The sequence below is a fragment of the Oncorhynchus keta genome, chromosome 7, assembly GCF_023373465.1.
Source record: "Oncorhynchus keta strain PuntledgeMale-10-30-2019 chromosome 7, Oket_V2, whole genome shotgun sequence".
Taxonomy (NCBI): domain Eukaryota; kingdom Metazoa; phylum Chordata; class Actinopteri; order Salmoniformes; family Salmonidae; genus Oncorhynchus; species Oncorhynchus keta.
In genome coordinates, this window is record NC_068427.1 from 31,531,006 (window position 1) to 31,558,601 (window position 27,596).

The window sequence follows — 27,596 nt, forward strand, 5'->3', positions numbered from 1 at the left end:
AAACAATGTTACCAGACATTTAAAGCACAATGTTACTAGACATTTAAAGCACAATGTTACTAGACATTTAAAGCACAATGTTACCAGACATTTAAAGCACACAATGTTACCTGACATTTAAAGCACACAATGTTACCTGACATTTAAAGCACACAATGTTACCTGACATTTAAAGCACACAATGTTACCTGACATTTAAAGCACACAATGTTACCTGACATTTAAAGCACACAATGTTACCTGACATTTAAAGCACACAATGTTACCTGACATTTAAAGCACACAATGTTACCTGACATTTAAAGCACAATGTTACCAGACATTTAAAGCACAATGTTACCAGACATTTAAAGCACACAATGTTATCTGACATTTAAAGCACACAGTTACTAGACATTTAAAGCACAATGTTACCAGACATTTAAAGCACACAATGTTACCTGACATTTAAAGCACACAATGTTATCTGACATTTAAAGCACAGTTACTAGAAATTTAAAGCACAATGTTACTAGACATTTAAAGCACAATGTTACTAGACATTTAAAGCACAATGTTATTAGACATTTAAAGCACAATGTTACTAGACATTTAAAGCACAATGTTACTAGACATTTAAAGCACAATGTTACTAGACATTTAAAGCACAATGTTACTAGACATTTAAAGCACAATGTTACAAGACATTTAAAGCACAATGTTACAAGACATTTAAAGCACAATGTTACTAGACATGTAAAGTACACTGTTACTAGACATATAAAGTACAATGTTACTAGACATGTAAAGTACACTGTTACTAGACATGTAAAGCACAATGTTACTAGACATTTAAAGCACAATGTTACTAGACATTTAAAACACAATGTTACTAGACATTTAAAGCACAATGTTACTAGACATTTAAAGCACAATGTTACTAGACATGTACAGCAATGTTACAAGACATTTAAAGCACAATGTTACTAGACATTTAAAGCACAATGTTACTAGACATTTAAAGCACAATGTTACAAGACATTTAAAGCACAATGTTACAAGACATTAAAAGCACAATGTTACTAGACATTAAAAGCACAATGTTACTAGACATGTAAAGTACACTGTTACTAGACATATAAAGCACAATGTTACTAGACATTTAAAGCACAATGTTACTAGACATTTAAAGCACAATGTTACTAGACATGTAAAGTACACTGTTACTAGACATATAAAGCACAATGTTACTAGACATGTAAAGTACACTGTTACTAGACATTTAAAGCACAATGTTACTAGACATTTAAAGCACAATGTTACTAGACATTTAAAGCACAATGTTACTAGACATTTAAAGCACACTGTTACTAGATATTTAAAGCACACTGTTACTAGACATTTAAAGCACAATGTTACCAGACATTTAAAGCACACAATGTTACCAGACATTTAAAGCACAATGTTACCAGACATTTAAAGCACAATGTTACCAGACATTTAAAGTACACAGTTACTAGACATTTAAAGTACACAGTTACTAGACATTTAAAGTACACTGTTATTAGACATTTAAAGCACACTGTTACTAGACATTTAAAGCACAATGTTACTAGACATTTAAAGTACAATGTTACCAGACATTTAAAGTACAATGTTACCAGACATTTAAAGTACAATGTTACCTGACATTTAAAGTACAATGTTACCAGACATTTAAAGTACAATGTTACCAGACATTTAAAGCACAATGTTACCAGACATTTAAAGTACAATGTTACCAGACATTTAAAGTACAATGTTACCAGACATTTAAAGTACAATGTTACCAGACATTTAAAGTACACTGTTACTAGACATTTAAAGCACACTGTTACTAGACATTTAAAGCACACTGTTACTAGACATTTAAAGCACAATGTTACCAGACATTTAAAGTACAATGTTACCAGACATTTAAAGTACAATGTTACCTGACATTTAAAGCACAATGTTACTAGACATTTAAAGTACAATGTTACTAGACATTTAAGGTACACTGTTACTAGACATTTAAAGTCTACCACTCTAACCTTGCCTCTTGGATTTTAACTAAACACTGCAGGGTTTCAAAGAGGATGAGGCTTTTGGGCTGCATCTCACATGGTATCAGACTGGAGACAGCATTACATATTTTAACAGTAGTAATACTTTGTATTGCGCTCCAATATTGTAAGAGACAATATTTTATGAGGAATAATTCCAATGGAAACACAGAGGGGAAAACAAGGTTGGTGGTGTGCTGTACCCTCCTCCTCAGTGATGCAGAAAAAACCCCGGTATCCAGGAAAATTCATTTCAGATATTAAAATAAAAAATGATTTAGAATCACAGAAGGTTTATGGAACATTAATGTTTATCAATCCCGGTCATGAAAATAAAAAAATGAAATAAAATAAATATCCTGCCTCCTCCCACGCCGTGTGTAATAAATTCTTACACGACCTTGGCTGTCCCAAATAGCACCCTATTCCAGGGCCCAAAAGAAGTGCACTATATAGGGAAGTGTGCCATTTAGCATACACTCGCTACATTTAGAAAAACCCACCAGAGAGATTAAATAGATGAAAGAAGAGAGCTGCTTTTAATAAATAATAAGAAAGGGTGGAGAGAAATGTGTGGTATAAACCAAATGGACTACCACTAGAAAACGTACTGCGAGGAACTCTTTGAGGCGGTCCTCGATGCTGCCCTTGTGGATGGTGAATAAAGCTGCAGCGATCTGGTTTATAGCTTTAGCCAGACAGTGGATGTTGTTGCAGTGACCTGTGAAAGGATGACAGACAAGTAGATATTTAGTGTCTCGACTATGTCGTTAAACACTGCGGGTAAAACTATCTACTATATCTCTCTACAATGTTAACTTGAGACTAAACCACATCAATCCATATACATGGAACAACAAATTAACATAAAATGTCCTTAAGACATCTTATTACTTACTGTATGTCACAGCACTATTAACAAAGGACTATTATGAAGGAACCATATTCAGTATAACAACAAATAGACTTAAAATGTACATAGGAACATTTATTTAATGTATCTAAAAACAGGTACCTTCAATAGCAGGGCTATACTGGGACATGACGTTGCTTGCCAAGGTGGGCATAGAGACCGCCACAAAGACCATCAGCAGGCACGCTATCTTGTACTCCTCCTCAGGACTGATGTTCTCTGTTACCAAAGAAAGAAAATGTCTGTTAACAAACCATCACCATGACAGCTTAACAGCACGACTTTATCTTGGCATCATGACATAGAGAAAAATATATATAAAAAAAATAGCAGTTTGGGGGAAATCGGGGGGATCCAATTTGGATATTATCTGAACACGAAGACCCTCTAGCCAAGACAAACTGCAATAAGGCTCTGTAATTAGCTGTAATTTATATTAACAGGACAACACTGGGAGATGATTCAACTATGTGGACCCAGCACGGGGTAAGAGTGCCTCCCAAATGGCATCCTATTCTCTATATTGCACTACTTTTGACCAGACCCTTATGGGTCTCCCTAAGGCCCTGGTCAAAAGTAGTGCACTACATAGTGAAAAGAGTGCCATTTGCATCCTAGGGGATGAAGTTGAGGGTTGATAACTATTTTGATATTAAACAGAGGTTTGTATAAGAACAGTAGGGGCATAATAGAAATGTCTTCGCTGGCCAAACGGCCGGCAGGGCTCTTAATGGCTCTGACAGAGTTAAAGCAATGTTATTGAGTATTTTCCTTAGAGCAACAGAGAGAGGCTGGGAACTTGAGGAGAGCCAGTGGTTTCGTCCCAAATGGCACCCTAATCCCTATATAGTGCACTACTTTTCACCAGACACCTATACAGGGGATAGGGTGCCATTTGGGATGCAAAAAGAGGAATCTCTGGGAATAGGGTAACATTTGGGACATAGAGTGCATTCGGAAAGTATTAAGACCCCTTGACTTTTTCCACATTTTGTTAAATTACAGCCTATTTCTAAAATCGATTAAATAGTTATTTTCCCCTCAATCTACAAACAATACCCCATAATGATATTTTTGTCATAAAAAAAAAAATCACATTTACATCAGTATTCTGACCGTTTACTTTGTACTTTGTTGAAGCACCTTTGGCAGCTATTAAAGTCTCACATCTTCTTGGGTATGACGCTACAGACTTGGCACACCTGTATTTGGAGGGTTTCTCCAATTCTTCTCTGCAAATCTTCTCAAGCTCTGTCAGGTTGGATCGGGAGCGTCGCTGCACAGCTATTTTCAGGTCACTCCAGAGATTTTTGATCGGGTTCAATTCGGGGCTCTGGCTGGGCCACTCAAGGACATTCAGAGACTTGTCCCGAAGCCACTCCTGCATTGTCTTGGCTGTGTGCTTAGGGTCATTGTCCTGTTGGAAGGTGAAGAGTTATCTGGAGCAGGTTTTCATCAACGATCTCTCTGTACTTTGCTCCGTTCATCTTTCCCTCGATCATGAGTCGTTTCCCAGTCCCTGCCACTGAAAAACATCCCCACAGCATGATGCTGCCACCACCATGCTTCTTTAGATGTGACACTTGGCATTCAGGCCAAAGAGCTCAATCTTGGATTCATCAAACCAGAGAATCTTGTTTCTCATGGCCTGAGAGTCCTTTAGGTGCTTTTTGGCAAACTCAAAGCGGGCTGTCAAGTGCCTTTTATTGAGGAGTGGCTTCCGTCTGGCCATTCTACCATAAAGGCCTGATTGGTGGAATGCTGCATCAATGGTTGTCCTTCTAGAAGGTTTTTCCATCTCCACAGAGGAACTCTGGAGCTCTGTCAGAGTCACCGTTGGGTTCTTGGTCACGTCCCTGACAAAGGCCCTTCTCCCCCGATTGGTCAGTTTGGCCCGGGCGGCCAGCTCTCGGAAGAGTCGTGGTGGTTCCAAACTTCTTCCATTTAAGATTGATGGAGACCACGGTGTTTGTGGGGACCTTCAATGCTTATGATATTTTTTGGTACCCTTGCCCAGATCTGTGCCTCGACTTAATCCTGTCTTGGAGCTCTACGGAAAATTCCTTCTACCCCATGGCTTGGTTTTTGCTCTGACATGCACTGTCAACTGTGGGACCTTATATAGACAGGTGTGTGCCTTTCCAAATCATGTCCAATCAATTGAATTTACCACAGGTGGACTCCAATCAAGTTGTTGATATATCATTTTGCAAACATTTAAAAAAACCTGTCATTATGGGGTAATGTGTATAGATTGATGAGGATTTTTAAAAATGTAATACATTTTAGAATAAGGCTGTAACGTAACAAAATATGGAAAAAGTGAAGGGATGCACATATGGAATGGACAGCACTTTGTGGATATGGCTGCAGGCTACATGACTTGACAAACTAATACCAGTGTGTATAAGCATCAACATGTCCTGTTAAGTAACACGTCCCTCAGGGGTGCTGGGGTGTTAAAACATTACCTAAACAAAGCATGGCATATCTGTTGCGATTATGAAAAATTGACAGGACATGTATTTCTTTTTAATTTATGAAAACATTAGTTTGATACATGACCTCAGCAGGGAATGTAGTTCTAATTAATGCTTGTCCAACTCTCTCTCTCTTTGCCATTATTAACAGATTTACTTTCAAACTCTGAGATTTCAACAGCGAAAACTATCCCTATACACAGTGTTTGCACATGTAACTCAGGTTATGATGCATGTGATAGCCATCGTCATTTCAGCTCAACAGCTAAACATATCCATTAATTCAAAATGGAAATTGCCGATTGACCAAGATGTGCAGCAAACTAGTTCACATGTGTTCTTGTTACAGTTAGTCATTATTCAAAAATAATTTAATTGAATACACAATCATAGAGACGTCCTCAATGGTGCGTACAGAGAAATAGACTTCCATGTATCAGCTGTGTGATGAAGCAGTGTATGGAGTGTCCTATCTTACCTGACTTCTGGGAGGAGAGGGCCACCACTAAGGCAGGGTCTATCTCACAGGGCAGGCCTGCTGCAGAGGACAGCTCATACACATTCATGGCCACCTGATGATCAACATACAGGACATCAGAGAGTCAGTCTGCTTCAAACACAACAGCCATTTATATATCATATTAATAATATGAATAATATATGCCACTTAGCAGATGCTTTAATCGAAAGCAATTTACAGTACAGTGTATGTGATCCTTGTGCGAACTGAACCCACAACCTTGACCACATGAAGCATCAATTAAAGGTCCTACTGTGTCTCTCACCTTCATGTCGGTCTCTCTGGGAATGTGATCCTTGAAGTCCTCCACTGAGCTCACCAGGAATGGGATGTGGCACGACAACACCTGTTGACAAGAAGAAGATAATGTGTTACCTCAATACTAAGCCAGAAATATTTGATTTAACCAACTTCAGCACAGGGTGTAATATGAGAAATCAAGATAATTGTGTACTCTATTGTGTCAATATATGATGCCAATCAATTTAGAAATGAAGCATTTGTGTTTAGTGAGTCTGCCAGATCAGAGGCAGTAGGGATGACCAAGGACGTTCTCTTGATAAGTGCATGGAATTAGACAATTTTCCTATCCTGTTAAGCATTAAAAAAATGTAAGGAGTACTATTGGGTGTCAGGTAAAATGTAAGGAGCAAAAAGTACATGATTTTCTTTATGAATGTAGTGGAGTAAAAGTCGTCAAAAATATAAAAAGTAAAGTACAGATACCCCAAAAAACTACTTAAGTAGTACTTAATAGTATTTAAGAAAAAAAAAAAAGTATTTAAGTACTTTACACCACTGCCCACGGGACACGTCTGAAGTCGGTACCGCCAATGTGCCAACTACTGTCTGTAGCTTCTGAACTGTTTGGACTACAAACTAATTTGGAAAGGGGAGATTCTCACAAACAAGATGGTGTTCCCCGTTTTGCTCTACGACCTCCACAAGTGTCACAGGACTCATCTGAAGGTAACCTTGTACCGGTATAAATAAACGAATGGAAATAGTTTGGTACCCCTACCAAAAATGGGGTTAAATATGGGTTAACATCTAAAAAAAATCATTTCTGATCTTTTGAATATCTCCTAGATATAGGACAGACACTTTAAAACCTTATTCGTTATGATATATATTTTTTTACTCTCTGTTTTGCCATTCATGAAGGTGTTTCTATGAGCTATAGCAGTATTATTATCATTAGGATATATATTTGTTATATTGCTACAGGGGTCCTACAATTCAAAAGAGCCGACTTACATCTCGGAGTGCCTCCTGAGCCAGTGATCGGAATGAGAGGATAACGCCGATGATGGTCATCCGTTTCAGAACACTGTCGACTGCTGTAACACCAAGACAAAAAACATGTGAGCCTCACAGACAACTGACATTTTACTGGTATGCAAATAAGATTTAGATGTTATGTTACGTCACTTTTGCCCTTCAGCAGCCATAACCAAAGGTCCGTACGCATAACAGTTATATTTATGGGAGAATGTATCATGTATCTGTTGCTTATTTGGCCCTTGGCAGCACTGGGCCTAGTGTCTGTCTGGCACAGTAAGACTGACCAGGCCAGTAGAAATACAGACAGAGTACCCACATGAGAGCTTCTTGAACAGAGCAGCCATTTCTACCGGCTTGTCAAAGCTGGTCCTCATCTGGGTCAAAACCTCAACGTTGTCCACCACCAGTTTCTGAAGAGGAGAAGAGGAGAAGAATGAGTTGAGGGAGACAGGGAGAGGAGTAGTAATGTGAGGGAAAGAGGAAGGAAGAGAAATAGGGAGATATATAGTATATATACAGTGCATTTGGAAAGTATTCAAACGTTCACTTTTTCCACAATTTGTTACAGCCTTATTCTAAAGTTGATTAAAACTTCTTATGGCTTAGATCCCGTTAACAGGATCGATATGACAACAGCCAGTGAAAGTGCAGGGCACCACATTCAAAACAACAGAAATCTCATAATTCAAATTCCTCAAACATACAAGTATTTTACACCATTTTAAAGATAAACTTGTTGTTAATCCCACCACAGTGTCCATTTTCAAAAAGGCTTTACTACGAAAGCACACCAAACACCAAGCCATTTTTCCAGCCAAAGTGAGGAGTCACAAAAAGCAGAAACAGAGATACAATTAATCACTAACCTTTTGATGATCTTCATCAGATGACACTCATAGGACTTCATGTTATACAATACATGTATGTTTTGTTCGATAAAGTTCATATTGATATCCAAAAATCTCAGTTTACATTGGCGTGTTACGTTCAGTAATGTTTTGCTTCCAAAACATCCGGTGATTTTACAGAGAGCCACATCAATTTACAGAAATACTCATCATAAATGTTGATGAAAATACAAGTGTTATGCATGGAACTTTCTCCTTAATGCAACCGCTGTGTCAGATTTTTTAAAAAGCTTTATCCGAAAAAGCACACCATGCAATAATCTGAGTACAGTGCTCAGACAACAAAACAAGCCATACAGATATCCACCATGTTGTGGATTCAACAGAAGTCAGAAATAGCATTATAAATATTCACTTACCTTTGATGATCTTCATCAGAATGCACTCCCAGGAATCCCAGTTCTACAATAAATGTTTGATTTGTTCGATTAAGTCCGTCATTTATGTCCAAATACCTCCTTTTTGTTCACGCGCTTAGTAAACAATCCAAACTCACGAGGCGCGGGCAAGTCCAGGCGGAAGTTTGTAGAACTGTCAAACGAAGTATAGAATCAATCTTTAGGATGTTTTTTTTATCATAAATCTTCAATAATAATGTTTCAACAGGAGAATCCCCCCCCAAGACAGGGATTTTTACTAGGCTTAAATGTATGTCAGGAAGTGTGAAAAACTGAGTTTAAATGTATTTGGCTAAGGTTTATGTAAACTTGTAACGTCAAGATCTACTTTGTGCATGACACAATTAATTTTTACAACAATTACCTTACAGACAAATGATTTCACTTATAATTCACTGTATTACAATTCCAGTGGGTCAGACGTTTACATACACTAAATTGACTGTGACTTTAAACAGATTGGAAAATTCCAGAAAATTATGTCATGGCTTTAGAAGCTTCTGACAGGCTAATTGACATAATTTGAGTCAATTGGAGGTGTACCCGTGGATGTATTTCAAGGACTACCTTCAAACTCAGTGCCTCTATGCTTGACATCATTGGAAAATCAAAAGAAATCAGCCAAGACCTCAGATTTTTATTTTTGTAGACCAAATGCCGGAAGGTACCATGTTCATCTGTACAAACAATAGTACGCAAGTATAAACACCATGGGACCACGCAGCCGTCATACCGCTCAGGAAGGAGACGCGCTCTGTCTCCTAGAGAAGACCATACATTGGTGCAAAAAGTGAAATTCAATCCCAGAACAGCACAGTAAAACAACCTTATGAAGGTGCTGGAGGAAGCAGGTACCAAAGTATCTATATCCACATTAAAACAAGTCCTATATCGACATAACCTGAAAGGCCGCTCAGCAAGAAAGAAGCCACTGCTCCAAAACCACCATATAAAAGCCAGACTACGGTTTGCAACTGCACATGGGGACAAAGATCTGAAGAAATGTCCTCTGGTCTGATGAAACAAAATAGAACTGTTTGGCCATAATGACCACCGCTATGTTTGGAGGAAAAGGGGGAGGCTTGCAAGCCGAAGAACACCATGCAGGGAATTGAGTGCCATTTGGGACACAATCAAAAACAATTAGAGGCGTTGAATTGTCTGTGATGGGTGTCTTGGCGCAACGAGCCAAAGGATTGTTTTTGAAATGTTGAGACAGTCATGTGTGCCGCTTGCAATGCCTCACATGTCATCCACTCCTTCAGTTTACTTTGAGACGATTCGCCAAAAAAGTAACTTGATGACCACGACTCGGTGTGCACAGACTGAATAAAACCAATGCTTAATTCCTACATCTGATTGTGAATCAGATACCAAAACAATTTTATTTTCACAAATTGCTTTCATATGTGGAGGGAAACGTTTGCATGTTAGAGAATCATAAATATGTACCAGAGCTACGTTAACACACCAATGTGTGCTCTAGGGACTAAACAAACCACCAATTATATTACAATCCAACGACCGGTTTGAAAAAACATGCATAATATTGTCAGTCTGCTGCGCTAAAATAATTTAACATTGATTATCATTCTTTAGATAAATGATATTCCAACAAGAACTCTTCTAAAACAATTTTGCAACACTAACAAAGACATTAGTGTCATGTAATGCACACTACCGTTCAAAGGTTTGTGGTCACTTAGAAATGTCCGTGTTTTTGAAAGAAAAAAATGTGCTTTTGTCCATTAAAATAACAAACTTGATTAGAAATACAGTGTCGACATTGTTAATTTTGTAAATGACCATTGTAGCTGGAAACTGATGATTTTTAATGCAATATCTACAGAGGCCCATTATCAGCAACCATCACTCCTGTGTTCCAATGGCATGTTGTATTAACTAATCCAAGTTGATCATTTTCTGTGAAGGGAGTAGTACACAGCGCTGTACGAGATCTTCAGTTTCTTGCATGGAATAGCCTTCATTTCTCAGAACAAGAATAGACTGATGAGTTTCAGAAGAAAGTGATTTGTTTCTGGCCATTTTGAGCCTGTAATCGAACCCACAAATACATATGCTCCAGTTCCTCAACTAGTCTAAAGAAGCCCAGTTTTATTGATTCTTTAAAATCAGCACAACAGTTTTCAGCTGTGCTAACATAATTGCAAATGATCAATTAGCCTTTTAAAACGATTGGATTAGCTAACATAATGTGCCATTGGAACACAGGAGTGATGGTTGCTGATAATGGGCCTCTGTAAATATTCCATTAAAAAAAGTTTCCAGCTACAATAGTCATGTAAAACATTAACAATGTCTACACTGTATTTCTGATGAATTTCATGTTATTTTAATGGACAAAAAATATGCTTTTCTTTCAAAAACAAGGACATTTCTAAGTGACCCCAAACTTTTGAACGGCAGTATATATCTATCTATAAGGAATGATTTTGTGCCTAACCATAGTACCTTTTCATCCCAGTTACACTAAATCGAATCAAAGAGATTTTGCAGCTCTAAAGTGCAACACTAATCAAATACCAAGCCACGGAACGCAGAGGTCTACGTATGTACAGTACGTCTATTCGAAGTGATTTTGGTTCTGATGTAGGTTTATCAATAGGCTGGCTAGCTGCTTTCCTAACACTTACCATGAACCCATTTTGTCCCAGTCTAATATACAGAACAAAAATAGAAACACAACATGTAAAGTGTTGGTCCCATCTTTAATGAGCTGAAATAAAAGATCTCAGAAATGTTCCATACGCATAAAAAAAATATTTCTCAAAAAATATGGTGCACAAATTTGTTTACATCCCTGTTAGTGAGCATTTCTCCTTTGCAAAGATAATCCATTCGCCCGACAGGTGTTGCTAATTAAGCAGCATGATCATTACACAGGTGCACCTTGTGCTGGGGACAAAAGGCCACTAAAATGTGCAGTTTTGTCACAAAACACAATGCCACAGATGTGTCTAGTTTTGAGGGAGTGTTGGCATGCTGACTTCAGAAATGTCCACCAGAGCGGTTTCCAGAGAATTTAAAGTTCATATCTCTACCATAAGCCGCCTCCAAAATTTTAAAGAATTTGGCAGTACATTTAACTGGTCTCACAAGCGCAGACCACGTGTAACCATGCCAGCCCAGGACCTCCACATCCGGCTTCTTTACCTGCGGGATTGTCTGAGACCAGCCACCCAGACAGCTGATGAAACTGTGGGTTTGCACAATTGAAGAATCTCTGCACAAACTGTCAGAAACCATCTCATGGAAGCTCATCTGCGCGCTCGTTGTCCTCACCAGGGTCTTGACCTGACTGCAGATCGGCGTTGTAAACGACTTCAGTGGGAAAATGCTCACCTTCGATGGCCACTGGCACGCTGGAGAAGTGTGATCTTCACGGAAGAAACCCGGTTTCAACTTTACCGTGCAGATGGCAGACAACATGTATGATGTCATGGCGGCAAGTGGTTTGCTGGATGCGGGGAGGTTATTTTATGAGCAGACAAAAGCTACAGACAACAAACACAACTGGATTTTAACAATGGCAATTTGAATGCACAAGGGATACCGTGACGTGATCCTGAGGCCCATTGTAGTGCCATTCATCCGCCACCATCACCTCATGTTTCCACATTATAATGCACGGCCCCATGTCGCAAGGATCTGTAGACAACTCCTGGAAGCTGAAAATGGCCCCGTTCTTCCATGGCCTGCATACTCACCAGACATGGCACCAATTGAGCATGTTTGGGATGCTCTGGATTGCTGTGTACGATAGCTTGTTTCAGTTCCCGCCAATATCCAGCAAACGGTAGCCACTCCAGATACTGACTGGTTTTCTGATCCATGCCTCTACCTTTTTTTTAACACATCTGTGACCAACCACCACCCAGTCATGTGAAATTCATAGATTCATGGATTTATTTCAATTGACTGATATACTTATATGAACTGTAACTCAGTAAAACCTTTGAAATGGTTGCATATTGAGTTTATATTTTTGTTCAGTGTAAGAACTAATCAAAAAGATTTTGCTGACCCTACATAATTCCGTGGTCCTCTTTTTTTAAACAGAATTCTTATTAGTTACCCAAAATTCAGTACGGGTAGGTAGGGAACTTGATCCATCGTCAGTCAGTCAGCAGTAAGAGGTTAGCAGAAACCCCCACTGCCTCTGCTCTTCTCTGGGAAACACCTCATTAACGAATAATGAAGAAACAAACAAATTTGCTCCGCTGTGGGTCTGGTTCTGTTTCCAGGGGGGAAAAAACTCTGCTTCTGGAAAGAGCCTCTAACCTCTATTGGCTCATACAAGGAAGTATCTCAAATGGCACCCTACTCCCTATATAGTGCACTACTTTTGACCAGATCCCATAGGAGACCGCCATAGGGCCTAAGTCAAAAGTAGTATATAGAGTATATATAGAGCAGGGGTGTCAAACATACAGGTCCAAACCAGCACCGGTTTGAGTAAAAAATAAATAATAATAAAACAAATCGATATACTTTAAAATTAGTATAATCAAATCAAAACTGTGTAGAAATGATAATGGACCTACATTCATACAATTTACTGACTGTCCAGCCTACTGGCAATGAAATATTTAAAACATTCAGTGCAGCCCTCTGGACTTCATTGAAGACCGATTGCAGCCCGAGGCAAAATGATCTTGACACCCCTGATATAGGATACAGGGTCTCCTTTTGGAGCACACTAGGAATTAGAGAAGCGAGAAACCAGGGACGTGTTCATTAGGCACCAAACGGAACAATGTGGTCCTAAACTGGCATGGGACTATTTGGACCAAAAAAAATATATATGTATATTTTTTTGTTGCTATGGCCAAGTGCCCTAATGAACATGACCCAGCCTGCCCTGAGTTAACCCTGGATTACCAGGTCCTCAACCTGTAACCCCTGACCTCCATGACCCCTCACCTTGAGCTCGGCCACCTGGGAGGAGATATGCCACATGAGACTCTCACTGAGGAACTTCATCCCATAGGGCCCCAGCAGCTCTGACAGGGACCGCATTTCTGAGAAGAGAAGAAGATGACTTTATTGTCCAATAAATGTCCAACGGAAATTTGGCGTTCTGCTTTAAACCAACACAAGATGTCTTCTTCTGTATACTTAAGGTGCTTTATCGTCCACAAATGTCGAACATACATGCTTTTTTGTTTTATCCCAATCCTTCCGACATAAGATGGTAATGTTTTGTCAGTGATTCCTGCTATTGCTATAAAAAAGCCATGTTTAAATATGCTAGATAGTAAATCATCTGACTCACTCTCAGTAACATGAATGTCTATTGGTGTCTAAAAGGACAATATAAGTAATGAAGCTTACCTGAGATATCAGAATATTCCTCTGCATTGAAGGTGAGCTCGTTCTCTGTAGGCAGGTTGACAAAAGCCTTCATGGCTGGGAAGTAAGCAATGTGTCCGTTACTTACTTGGCGCAGTAAGGTCTCCAGATACCTGAAGGACAGAGAGAATGTATGGTGTCTGCGTCATTGAATGGAAGGCATGATCAAGGCTGGGATTCAAATCAATCAATGAATTTCTCAGATTTTCACAGAGATCACGTTCACTGCCTTCCTGAAGACAAACAATGTATACGAAACGCTTCAGTCAGGTTTTAGACCCCATCATAGCACTGAAACTGCACTTGTGAAGGTGGTAAATTACCTTTTAATGGCGTCAGACCAAGGCTCTGCATCTGTCCTCGTGCTCCTAGACCTTAGTGCTGCTTTTGATACCATCAATCACAACATTATTTTGGAGAGATTGGAAACCCAAATCTACACGGACAAGTTCTGGCCTGGTTTAGATCTTATCTGTCGGAAAGATATCAGTTTGTCTCTGTGGATGGTTTGTCCTCTGACAAATCAACTGTAAATTTCGGTGTTCCTCAAGGCTCCGTTTTAGGACCACTATTGTTTCCACTATATATTTTACCTATAGGGAATGTCATTCGGAAACATAATGTTAACTTTCACTGCTATGCGGAAGACACACATCTGTACATTTCGATGAAGCATGGTGAAACTCCAAAATTGCCTTCCCTGGAAGCCTGTGTTTCAGACATAAGGAAGTGGATGGCGGCAAATGTTCTACTTTTAAACTCGGACAAAACAGAGATGCTAGTTCTAGGTCCCAAGAAACAAAGAGATCTTCTGACAATTGTGGTACAGTCGTCTCTAATAAAACTGTGAAGGACCTCTGCGTTACTCTGGACCCTGATCTCACTTTGGACGAACATATCAAGACTGTTTCAAGGACAGGTTTTTTTCCATCTACGTAACATTGCAAAAATGATAAACTTGCTTTTGTCACTTCTAGGTTAGACTACTGCAATGCTCTATTTTCAGGCTACCCAGATAAAGCTATAAATGAACATCAGTTAGTGCTAAATATGGCTGCTAGAATCTTGACTAGAACCAAAATATTTGATCATTACTCCAGTGCTAGCCTCTCTACACTGTTGTCCTGTTAAGGCAAGAGCTGATTTCAATCAATCCTTATCCCAGTCTGCTGTTCCCATATGCTTCAAGAGGGCCACCATTGTTCCTGTTCCCAAGAAAGCTAAGGTAACTGAGCTAAACGACTACCGCCCCGTAGCACTCACTTCCGTCATCATGAAGTGCTTTGAGAGACTAGTCAAGGACCATATCACCTCCACCCTACCTGACACCCTAGATCCACTCCAATTTGCTTACGACCCAATAGGTCCACAGACAACTCAATCGCAACCACACTGCCCTAACCCATCTGGACAAGAGGAATACCTATGTGAGAATGCTGTTCATCGACTACAGCTCAGCATTTAACAACATAGTACACTCCAAACCCGTCATTAAGCTCGAGACCATGGGTCTAGACCCCGCCCTGTGCAACTGGGTACTGGACTTCCTGACGGGCTGCCCCCAGGTGGTGAGGGTAGGTAATAACATCTCCACCCGCTGATCCTCAGCACTGGGGCCCCACAAGGGTGCGTTCTGAGCCCTCTCCTGTACTCCCTGCTCACCCACGACTGCGTGGCCATGCACGCCTCCAACTCAATCAAGTTTGCAGCCGACACTACAGTGGTAGGCTTGATTACCAACAACGACGATACGGCCTACAGGGAGGAGGTGAGGGCCCTCGTAGGGTGTCATCAGGAAAATAACCTCACACTCAACGTCAACAAAACAAAGGAGATGATCGTGGACTTCAGGAAACAGCAGAGGGAGCAGCCCCCTATCCACATCGATGGGACAGTAGTGGAGAGGGTAGAAAGTTGTAAGTTCCTCGGCATACACATCACGGACAAACTGAATTGGTCCACCCACACAGACAGCGTCACTTGAGTGGGTTGAGTCACTGACGTGATCTTCCTTGGGTTATGCCGTGGGGGAGATCTTCGTGGGCTATACTCAGCCTTGTCTCAGGATGGTACGTTGGTGGTTGGAGATATCCCTCTAGTGGTGTGGGAGCTTTGCTTTGGCAAAGTGGGTGGGGAAATATCCTGCCTGTTTGGCACTGTCCGGGGGTATCGTCACACGGGGCCACAGTGTCTCCTGACCCCTCCTGTCTCAGCCACCAGTATTTATGCTACAATAGTTTGTGTTGGGGGGCTAGGGTCAGTCTGTTATATTCTTGGAGTATATCTCCATTCTTATCCGGTGTCCTGTGTGAATTTAAGTATGCTCTCTCTAATTCTCACTATCTTTCTCTCTCTTTTTCTTTCTTTCTCTCTCTTGGAGGACCTGAGCCCTAGGACCATGCCTCATGACTCCTTGCTGTCCCCAGTCCACCTGGTCGTGCTGCTGCTCCAGTTTCAGCTGTTCCGCCTGCGGTTATGGAACCCTGACCTGTTCACCGGACATACTACCTGTCCCAGACCTGCTGTTTTAAACTCTCTAGAGACAGCAGGAGCGGTAGAGATACTCTGAATGATCGGCTATGAAAAGCCAACTGACATTTAGTCCTGAGGTGATGAGGTGCTGACCTGTTGAACCCTCTACAACCACTGTGATTATTATTATTTGACCCTGCTGGTCATCTATGAACATCTTGGCCATGTTCTGTTATAATCTCCACCCTGCACAGCCAGAAGAGGTCTGTCCACCCCTCATAGCCTGGTTTCTTCCTAGGTTTTTCCTAGCCACTGTACTTCTACGCCTGCATTACTTGATGTTTCGGGTTTTAGGTTGGGTTTCTGTACAGCACTTTGTGACATCAGCTGATGTAAAAAGGGCATCATAAATAAATTTGATTGATTGATGGTTCACCAAGGATGCGCAGAAATCCCCTTACAAACTCAATCGCAGTGCACAGGACATTTATTTGCGTTTGTTTGAATCAAGGCCTAAATCTGTTATTCATAGACAGGCAGAAAGAGGACATTTGTATTGTTTTGTGAATGTATTGCTTGTGCCAGTTGGTGTAGAGGCTGGTGATGGTGGGTTTGGGTTAAGGGGGTTAAAGAGTGCAGGGGTTAAATAGTTTGGGAGTTAAGGGGGTTAAAGAGTTCGGGGGTTTAGGGGTTAAAGAGTTAAGGGAGGTCAAAGAGTTTTGGGGGGGGTGAGGAGTTATGGGGGGTTAAGGAGTTATGGGGGGTTAAGGAGTTATGGGGGGGTAAGGAGTTATGAGGGTTAAGGGGTTAGGAGGGTTAAGGGGTTAGGGTTAAGGGCTCACCAGTTGGTGTAGAGGCTAGTGATGGTTGGTTCTCCGTGACTGTCCAGATGTTGTGTCTGCTGCAGCAGCACGTTGTTGAACACCCTAGTGATATCTATCTGAACATAGTTCTCTATGCTCTGGAGCACAGTCATGTAAGCCCTGACACTGGTCAGCAGCTCAGATGGTTTGGCTATCTCCTGGGTCGCCTGGTTATACATGGTCATCCCCACGATAGACCTAGAGAAGGAACAAAACAGGATCGATCAGTCAATCAATCAAAGGCATGATGAAGAATTCCTTATATTTCACTGACAGGGATGCAGAGAGGGAATTCATCATGTCCAGGAATTTGATATTTGACTGGCAGATCCAACAGTTAAGATTGGAATAATAGGGATCAATCAATCAAATGTACTTATAAAGTCCTATTTACAACAGCAGATCATCCCTGTTACTGTTAGTTACATGGACTCCAGGGAGTTTGGGCGACTCTTCAACAACGTTCAACAATGGCTGTATTGTTTTCCCTAATGCCTAACCTTTCCGTATTTCTACGTAGATAACTTGGTGTGGAGTGGGCAGATCTGATCCAACATGGCAGGGTTAAAAAAAAGTGGTAAAACGCTTTTTCACACCCTGACCGAGCATTAGGAACATTTTGTAAATAACTAGCCACTTTTCCCTTCTGTCTGAAGTGTGCTGGGAACTGGGAACCTAAGAGCAGTAAAACTTTTATCCTGCACTGATCTGGAGGAGCAGGGCGGAGTGGTAAGTGGCGGTAATTGGGTATGTGTGTGAGCCCTCTCCTCTGTGGGAAGCCTGGACAGTGGAGGGTTCACGGCACTGTGGAGAGGGGCCAGCCAACGCACCCACCACACACACACACACACACACACACACACACACACACACACACACACACACACACACACACACACCACACACACCAAAGCACCAACGTCACAACCCCAACTCCCACAGTGGAAAGCCAAAGCACCAACGTCACAACCCCAACTCCCACAGTGGAAAATAGCTGTTACTCTCCAGCACAACGTTTATTTCATTGGACCGGTCAGGCCCCATTCTGGATGCATGTCAAAAATCACTCTGACACCAAAAAACATTTGTCTGTTCGACTAATAAATCACATATCACATCATTAACCCCAGAGAGGTTTTTTGTTAAACTCTTGTCTAGGGATTTTAATTCAAATTAACAAATGGATGACAATGTTCCTTGATTTATAACAACAAACTAAGCCTCCTTCCTTTTGCATGAGATAGTCAATGGATTGGTGTTTGGGGAGGAGAGACAGATTTCATAACTGACCAGCTAACGTTACAACACAGTGGTGTCATGATGTTGGCCTGGGGGTAGGTTTATGACAGTTATAAATACCTCTTCCCCCCTTTTTCCTCTCTCTACCCTACTGATGTTACATTTGAAAACCCCTTGGTTAACATAGAGATTCTGGGAACATCAGAAGGTGGAGGGAAATGAACTATATTCTGGTAATCTGACCAATTGAACATATGCAGTGGTACTTAATGAATATGATGTCAGTTCGGTTGTCATCTGAGACATTCTCATCAATGATAAGATGACAAACTCTACAGTGTAAAGTCTTCACATCAGAGTTATCGGATTCACATGGAATTGTTGTTCAATTTAAATGTTTGAATATGAAATTATTCGTGATGGGATGAAATGTGATTTTAGCTTCTAAAATGTGAGAATTGGGTTTTCATGAGTGAATTAGGCCTGACTCAGTGGCCCGCCCACGTGAAGATACATAGGTTGTAAACTATGAAACACACCCCTTGTCTCCCTCCACTATATAAGCCCTTGACGAAAATGTAACCTCCTGTTCCGAGGATGTGAGGACGATGGTCCGATGTCAGAATGGTTCAGATAATAACTACAGAACGAAGACAACATCAGCGTGAGCTTTGGTTGCGAATGGTATGAACTTTGAACTCTTATTCACTACAGAAGTGATAACTCATAGCCGTTGAGTTAGCAACAGCAGCTGCAAACGAGGGTTAGGAAGGAACAGACAGAGTATCCCGTCTATCACACAATGGGTGGTAATTTAGAATGCATAAGATACTGTATTTACGATAGCACAGCTTCTTCCTTTGTCCCTCAGTCTTCCCGCTCTTTCACTCAAACCCAGCCCTTTTCTTGTGTGTAACCAGCTGTCATATCTGTTCCACCCGCTAGGGACGTTTTCCTTTATGACGTCATTTTTAATCAAGGTGTAATTCTGTGTGATTAGTTAGGTATTTAGTAAATAAATAATGAAACCCAATTTTGTATTGCTGATTCAACTTGTTAGCCAGGGTTCGTGAAGATAACCAAGAATTTACAACTTTCAGATGAGACTGAAGTCAGGTGACGATTAATATTGACTGCTATTGATGTAAAATATTACTAGGTCTTTAAGAGTTTATTCGGAAGATAACAGCTCTATAAATATTATTTTGTGGTGCCCCGACTCTCTAGTTAACTACATTTACATGATTAGCTCAATCAGGTGACATTAATTACGGAGAAATTATTTTATAGAATAGCGTGTCATATCACTTAATCCGGCATAGCCAAAGACACGACAGTGGGAAGCCATCAGACTATCTGCAGGAATTCACTCATAGCCTCCTGTGAGGATTGGTGTTTGGATTCCCTAAGTTTGTGTGTGTGTGTGTGTTCATGCACATGTGCGATCGTACATATGCGTTTGTGTGTGCAAGCATGTGTGTACACTCACTTGGTGAAGCGGATCTCCAGGTGTGAGGTGAGGTACTCCCTGGGAGTGAAGGTGTGTTCCCATATCACCATGTTGGGTACATAATTGATGGAGAAACACAGCTCGGATAGTGCTGTGTGAAGCTTATCCAGGCTAGGAACACAGACAGTTAGGCAGACATTAAAACCTCATTTCGTTCAGATTAAAGGGGAAATTTGTGACAAAGCAGATGGATTACACATCACTTTTTTTAGCCCAGACCTGAAGCTATATTATCCTAGCCCTGGTCATGTTCTGTTTCTATGCAGCTTACTGGACGCTGAGAATTAGGAGTATAGTAGTAGAGTTTGGACCAAATTCAAGTGGAATACCCAGAGCAGGGAGGGCAAGTGATGGCAGTAAATCTTAGCATGGTATTTTTAACACACAGTGGAAGATGAGGTTGCAAAACCATGTCTGCATCCCAAATGGCATCCTATTCCCTATGTAGTGCATTACTTTTGACCGTTGTCCACAGGGCTCTGGTCAAAAGTAGTGCATTTTGTAGAGAATAGGGTGCCTTTTGGGACACACACAGACCATGACTTACAACACCATCCAATAACAGTGCCCTGTTGAAAATATCTGAAAGTGGATAGGTGGTCATGGGGAGGGGAACAGGTAGCCTAGTGGTTAAGAGCGTTGGGCCAGTAACAAAAGGTCGCTGGTTTGAATACCCGAGCAGACTTGGTGAAAAATCTGTCGATGTGCCCTTGAGCAAGTCACTTAACCGTAATTGCTCCTGTAAGTCACGCTGGAAAAAAAGTGACACAAATGTAAATGTTTAAATCTTTTCTTGATTCCTCCAAATCGAGCATAGACACATTGGGAAAGAGTCCCTAACCTTACTTAGAGACCCTACAGAGTGTACACTACTTACTTGGTGACCAGCAGCCTGTTCTTCCTCATGCTCTCTACTCCAGGCTTCTCTCTCTCAGGTTCTCCTTTCTTCCCCGTCTGCTTCTTTGACTTCTTGTTCACCGCCTGACTGATGGTTTTGGCACAATGTTTTGGCAGCAGCTACAACAGGAGCACAGCAGGGACAGGAAACCCCCTTTAACACTCACAGACCAATAAGGAATGAAGTGACAAATTATGTTTCCAAGGCACTTAGTTGGGACGTGCACAATGTCGGCTATCTGGTATTCTATTTACTAGGCTTGGGCGGTATACAAATGATTTTTCAATAGTTTTTCAATAAATGTGAACATTTGTAGCTACTTAAGTTATTACCTGCAGTCAACTTGTGCAATACGTTAGGAGATAAAGCAGATTGCATTCTTCATTTTACTTGTCACATTATTTTAAATGATGAAGCTTACCATAGTTCCCTAGAACAGTTGATCCAGTCGGGTGTTTGTTAGTAAATAGCACAACAGGAAACAGCAGGAGCTGGTGAACCCATAGTGTTCTATATCTATCAGAGTCTCTGCTGTGTGGCGCACATGAGCTGATGAACTTATTACACTTGGATACAATTCACTACTAAATATTTGCCATCAGATATCTTAATGGCTTTCTGCCAGAAGTCAAAGTGATCTGGATGCGTTCTGTACAGACTCCATTTTTTTCCCTGTGTTTCCTACTAGTGTTTTTCCCCCTCCTCCTTCTCCCATCTACGCCGTGTACACACGCTGCTCTTCTTTCAGTAAAGCATGCATCACAACTTTCTCAATTTGCACAATTTCTCCTGTCCACTTTCACTTGTAAAATGTCCACACTCACTGAAAATGGGATTCAGTAACAACAGGCTATGCTTTTATAACTTTATGAGCTGGATTTGCCGCTCTTTGCAATTAGCTTATGTTTGGTTTCAAACGTTAGCATTTAGCTAACAGCTTCTATATGATTTTGCTATTAGTTCGTGCTAATTCTGTTAGCATTCTGGTAATAGCGGCCCAATGGGCTTTTCTTGTGTTTTTAGCGCACCCTTGTGTGTTATCCGGTAATACAGTAAATCACAAGATGCGAGAAGGATGGTATAGCAATATGAAAATCTGGATACCGCCCAAGCCTATTTACCTGTACATGACAGAAATAGAATTTTGAAAAGTATCTGACTTAAGACCTACATTGAGTCAGTCATCAGTTGAAAAACTTAAATGGCTAGTAAATAGGTCCAACATACTAACATACAATAGTTCCAACACACAGATAACAAGGCATGAACTCAATGTACCTTACGGGCCTGTTTTCCAGACTCAGATTAGGCCTAAATGACGAGGCTTAACCTGTGTCTGGGAGACCGGCCCTTCTCAGTAATTATAATAAATGAGATAGCTAGGAATGACACGAGAGCAGACCCAGACCACTCCTACCAAACAGTAAAAAAAGAAAAATGTTAAAATACATTACACATTTCGTAATGACAGAATGCATTTTAAACTTCACGCACAGTAAAACTTGTGTAGGACTTTGGCCTAATGAAATTATTTTATCCACAGGAGTGGGGAAAAAGGTGCTTGTACATTAATAAGCAAAGACAAAGACGGCCTTAACGACACGTAATAAAATAAAGACAGCCTTAACGATACGTAATAAAATAAAGACGACATTAACGATACGTAATAATAAAATAAAGACGGCCTTAACGATACGTAATAATAAAATAAAGACGGCCTTAACGATACGTAATAATAAAATAAAGACGGCCTTAACGATACGTAATAATAAAATAAAGACGGCCTTAACGATACGTAATAATAAAATAAAGACGTCCTTAACGACACGTAATAAAATAAAGACAGCCTTAACGATACGTAATAATAAAATAAAGACGACATTAACGATACGTAATAATAAAATAAAGACTGCCTTAACGATACGTAATAATAAAATAAAGACGTCCTTAACGACACGTAATAAAATAAAGACGTCCTTAACGACACGTAATAAAATAAAGACGTCCTTAACGACACGTAATAAAATAAAGACGTCCTTAACGACACGTAATAAAATAAAGACGTCCTTAACGACACGTAATAAAATAAAGACGTCCTTAACGACACGTAATAAAATAAAGACGTCCTTAACGACACGTAATAAAATAAAGACGTCCTTAACGACACGTAATAAAATAAAGACGCCTTAACGACACGTAATAAAATAAAGACGGCCTTAACGACACGTAATAAAATAAAGACGGCCTTAACGACACGTAATAAAATAAAGACGGCCTTAACGACACGTAATAAAATAAAGACGGCCTTAACGACACGTAATAAAATAAAGACGGCCTTAACGACACGTAATAAAATAAAGACGGCCTTAACGACACGTAATAAAATAAAGACGGCCTTAACGATACGTAATAAAATAAAGACGGCCTTAACGATACGTAATAAAATAAAGACGGCCTTAACGATACGTAATAAAATAAAGACTGCCTTAACGACACATAATAATATAAAGAGGACACTTCAACAAGCCTATTTCACACCATAGCCTGCTGAATTTGCAAGACGACTCGTCTTTCATTTACATTTTGGCACAAATTAAAATGTTGCACTGACTCGCCCATAGACTGATGTTTCAGCATTGTATAAATTAAGAGTTCAGCCTTCGACTAGCCACGTGCGACATGCACGAGCAGTTACAAGCCTGCACGAGTTAGCGGCAGGTGGACGAGCAATATCCACCATTGTAGTGTGGCTGAAGCCTGATCTGGAAAGAGAAGCTAAATGAAGCTGGCTAGCTTTAGAAAATCCTGAGTAGATCAAGCTTGTATCGTAATATAGCCCTTTGGTCGCTGAGAGTGGACTGTGATTAATCACCATGACAACAGAACCTCACCTGGTCTCTGAGCGTGCACTGTGATTAATCACCATGACAACAGAACCTCACCTGGTCGCTGAGCGTGCATTGCTCGGTGCAGATGTCTGTGATGAGGTTGCGGGCCTGTTTAGCCATCTCATCCAAAAACATGTTGCACAGGGACAAGCTACGGTCGCCTATGTGATGCCTCTGTAGGAAGGAGGGAAAAGGGGAAGAAAATGTTATCCAGGGTAAATCAGTTTGCACTATAGGAGATTGGCTGGTGGATGGTTAGGTGAACGGCTGTTTGTTAGCCTGGTCCCAGATCTAACTCCTTCAGTATTTGTCAATGCCAAACAGATCTAGCGGTTTGTGAATAGCAAAAGGTTCTAAGGTAGGTAGAGAGGTCTGAGTGAACCTGTCATTCATAGGTAGCCAACCCTTAACAGTACACACTGACTGAACAGCACACACCGCCACGCTCTAAAACTGGTCACACAGTCTCCACAAACAACTCTGGTCAAACAGAATAGCTCACAGAATAGGGCTGCGGGCAGCTGAGCGGAAACGGAGGAAAACTAAACTTTCGGAGGACCTACCATGCTTCCACTCCCTCCTCTCTACCTTCTCTTCCTCTGTGTACGTGCTAAAGCTGCTTTCTATCACTCTAATTTTCAAGCTTCTGCCTTTAACCCCAGGAAACTGTTTTCCACCTTCTCTTCCCTCCTTAATCCTCCACCTCCTCCTTCCTCACGGATTACTTTGCCAACCACTTTGAAAAGAAGGTCGACAATATCCACTCCTCATTCACTCAGCCTACAGAGTCCACTGGTCCCACTATTACAGAACTACCTTATACCTTGACCTCCTTCTCCCCTCTCTCTCTCCGTATTAAATCCTGCAACTAGTGATGTCCAGCCGACCTGACAACCTGCTCGCACGACCCCATGCCTTTCTCCAGACCATCTCTGGAGACCTTCTCCCGACCATCTCTGGAGACCTTCTCCCATTCCTCATTAAGATGGCCAATGTTGCTCCCCTCCTCAAGAAACCAACTCCTGACCCCTCTAATGTCAAAAGCTATAGACCAGTACCCCTTCTTTCCTCTCTTTCCAAAACCCTGAGCATGCTTTTGTGAGTGAAATGTTATGTTTGTGTATCAAATCAGTGCTTAGAGCGTTGGGCCAGTAACTGAAAGGTTGCTGGATCGAATTCCCGAGCTGACACGGTAAAAATATGCCGTTCTGCCCCTGAGCAAGGCAGTTAACCCACTGTTCCCTGGGCGCCGAAGACGTGGATGTCGATTATGGCAGCCCCCCACACCTCTCTGATTCTGAGGGGTTGGGTTAAATGCGGAAGACATATTTCATTTGAATGCATTCAGTTGTACAACTGACTAGGTTGTACCCTTTCCCTTTCCCCAAATCAATGCTACTTTTCTAATAACCAATTAGATAGGTTCATGCAGGTGACTGACTGATTGTGTATGGAGGAATCCTCACTATCACTGATATGCAACTCGGCAGGACTCCCAGAATGTTGCTATGGGAACAACCAAAGTATCTCAGTTTCAAGGTCTCAACTTGGAGAGAGAAATCCTCATGAGGTATTGGTCAGCAACATGTGCGAACCACCGGTAATGATTCATTAATCATGCAAATATAACTTGTCTGTGTACAGTATAGCTGTATATAAGAAAACTGCTGGGACTGCCCCAAGGGAGCTTCTGATAGACCTGCACGGTGTGCAGAGTTTTTTGTAACCTGTTGTAAGCTTGCTCATAAAAGAGTGATTCATTTAAGCTCGACTTTAGGTGTCCCTGGTGTTGAATTTCCACCACACTTTCTATGACCAACTCTCTCATTATCTCTCTCAGAACGATCTTCTTGACCCTAACCAGTCGGGCTTCAAGACGGCTCACTCAACTGAGAACTCTCTCCTCTGTGTCACGGACGCTCTCCGCTCTGCCAAAGCTAACCCTCTCTCCTCTATTCTCATCCTCCTAGATACAGTGCCTTGCGAAAGTATTAGGCCCCCTTGAACTTTGCGACCTTTTGCCACATTTCAGGCTTCAAACATAAAGATAGAAAACTGTATTTTTTTGTGAAGAATCAACAACAAGTGGGACACAATCATGAAGTGGAACGACATTTATTGGATATTTCAAACTTTTTTAACAAATCAAAAACTGAAAAATTGGGCGTGCAAAATTATTCTGCCCCCTTAAGTTAATACTTTGTAGCGCCACCTTTTGCTGCAATTACAGCTGTAAGTCGCTTGGGATATGTTTCTATCAGTTTTGCACATCGAGAGACTGACATTTTTTCCCATTCCTCCTTGCAAAACAGCTCGAGCTCAGTGAGGTTGGATGGAGAGCATTTGTGAACCGCAGTTTTCAGTTCTTTCCACAGATTCTCGATTGGATTCAGGTCTGGACTACCAGGCAGGTTGCTCATACCAGGTGACATGGAGAGGAGTCTGCATCACATGCTCTCAATACTGGTGTCCCAGTGGCTCAGTTCTAGGTCCTCTCCTCTTTTGTCAACACACAAAGTCACTCGGCTCCATCAAATCCTCACATGATCTCTCCTATCATTGCTATGCGGATGACACTCCTAGGTGGCGACATGTCTGCCCGGCACGCAGAGATACATCTCAGCTTGAATTTCGGCCCATCACCTGAAGCTCAATCCAATCGAGAAGACGGAGCGGCTCTTCCACCCAGATAAGACCTGCACGCGCTAAGACCTCTCCATCGCGGTGGACAACTGTGTCCCCCTCCCAGAGTGCAAAGAACCTTGGCATGACCATTGACAACACTCTGTCATTCTCTGCAAACATCAAAGCAGTGACTCGCTCCTGCAGGTTCATGCTCTAGTCTACAACATCCATACAGGTCCCCTGTTACTCAGTTAGTAGAGCATGGCGCTTGCAATGCCAAGATAGTGGGTTTGATTCCCGGGACCACCCATACATAAAAATGCATGCATGACTAAGTCGCTTTGGATAAAAGTCTGCTAAATGGCATATATTACACTGAGTGTACAAAACATTTAGAACACCTTCCTTATATTGAGTGGCACCCACTTTTTCCTTCAGGACAGCCACAAATCGTCGGGACATGGATTCTATTAGGTGTCGAAAGCGTTCCACAGGGATGCTGGCCCATGTTGACTCCAAAGCTTCCCACAGTTGTGTCAAGTTGGCTGGATGTCCTTTGGGTGGTGAATCATGTTGAGCGTGAAAAACCCAGCAGCGTTGCAGTTCTTGACACAAACCGGTGCACCTGGCCCCAACTACCATACACCATTCAAAAAGGCACTTAAATATTTTGTCTTGCCCATTCACCCTCAAATGGTACACATACACAATCCATGTCTCAATTGTCTCAATGCTTAAAAATCCTTCTTTAACCTGTCTCCTCTCCTTCATCTACACTTATTGAAGTGGATTTAACAAGTGACATCAATAAGGGACCATAGATTTCACCTGGATTCACATGGTCAGCCAATGTCATGGAAACAGCAGATGTTCCTAATGTTTTGTATACTCAGTTGATTATAATAATAGAGTACGACCCTTCCTCACACAGGAAGCTGCAAAGATCCTAATCCAGGCTCTGGTCATCTCCAGTCTATACTACTGCAACTCTCTGTTGGCTGGGCTCCCTGCTTGTGCCACCAAACCCCTGCAACTTATCCAGAAGGCAGCAGCCCACTTGGTGTCCAACCTTCCCAAGTTCTCCAATGTCACCCCGCTACTCCACACACGCCACTGGCTTCCAGTCGAGGCTCACATCCACTAACCGACCCTCCCTATCTTC

At 41.3% G+C, this 27,596-nt stretch overlaps 1 protein-coding gene across 41 annotated transcripts in view; it reads right to left on the bottom strand.

The window, feature by feature from the left end:
• LOC118386311 (nck-associated protein 1-like) overlaps positions 1–27,596 on the bottom strand; it is an 82,124-nt gene that overhangs the window by 17,468 nt on the left and 37,060 nt on the right. For 40 of the 41 annotated variants that reach the window (XR_008139856.1, XR_008139851.1, XR_008139844.1 and 37 more), the window contains 12 exons: positions 23,864–23,983; positions 20,901–21,040; positions 20,003–20,134; positions 17,254–17,472; positions 13,922–14,052; positions 13,511–13,608; positions 7,577–7,670; positions 7,234–7,316; positions 6,242–6,322; positions 5,935–6,028; positions 3,079–3,195; positions 2,675–2,784 (listed from right to left, as the gene is read on the bottom strand). Coding sequence is in view for 8 of the 41 variants with exons in the window: in XM_052522582.1 (XP_052378542.1) it covers positions 2,675–2,784; positions 3,079–3,195; positions 5,935–6,028; positions 6,242–6,322; positions 7,234–7,316; positions 7,577–7,670; positions 13,511–13,608; positions 13,922–14,052; positions 17,254–17,472; positions 20,003–20,134; positions 20,901–21,040; positions 23,864–23,983 (1,419 nt within the window). In the remaining 33 variants the exon portion in view is untranslated. The remainder of the gene's footprint in view (positions 1–2,674; positions 2,785–3,078; positions 3,196–5,934; positions 6,029–6,241; positions 6,323–7,233; positions 7,317–7,576; positions 7,671–13,510; positions 13,609–13,921; positions 14,053–17,253; positions 17,473–20,002; positions 20,135–20,900; positions 21,041–23,863; positions 23,984–27,596) is intronic. The other variant, XM_052522588.1, reaches the window with a different exon arrangement.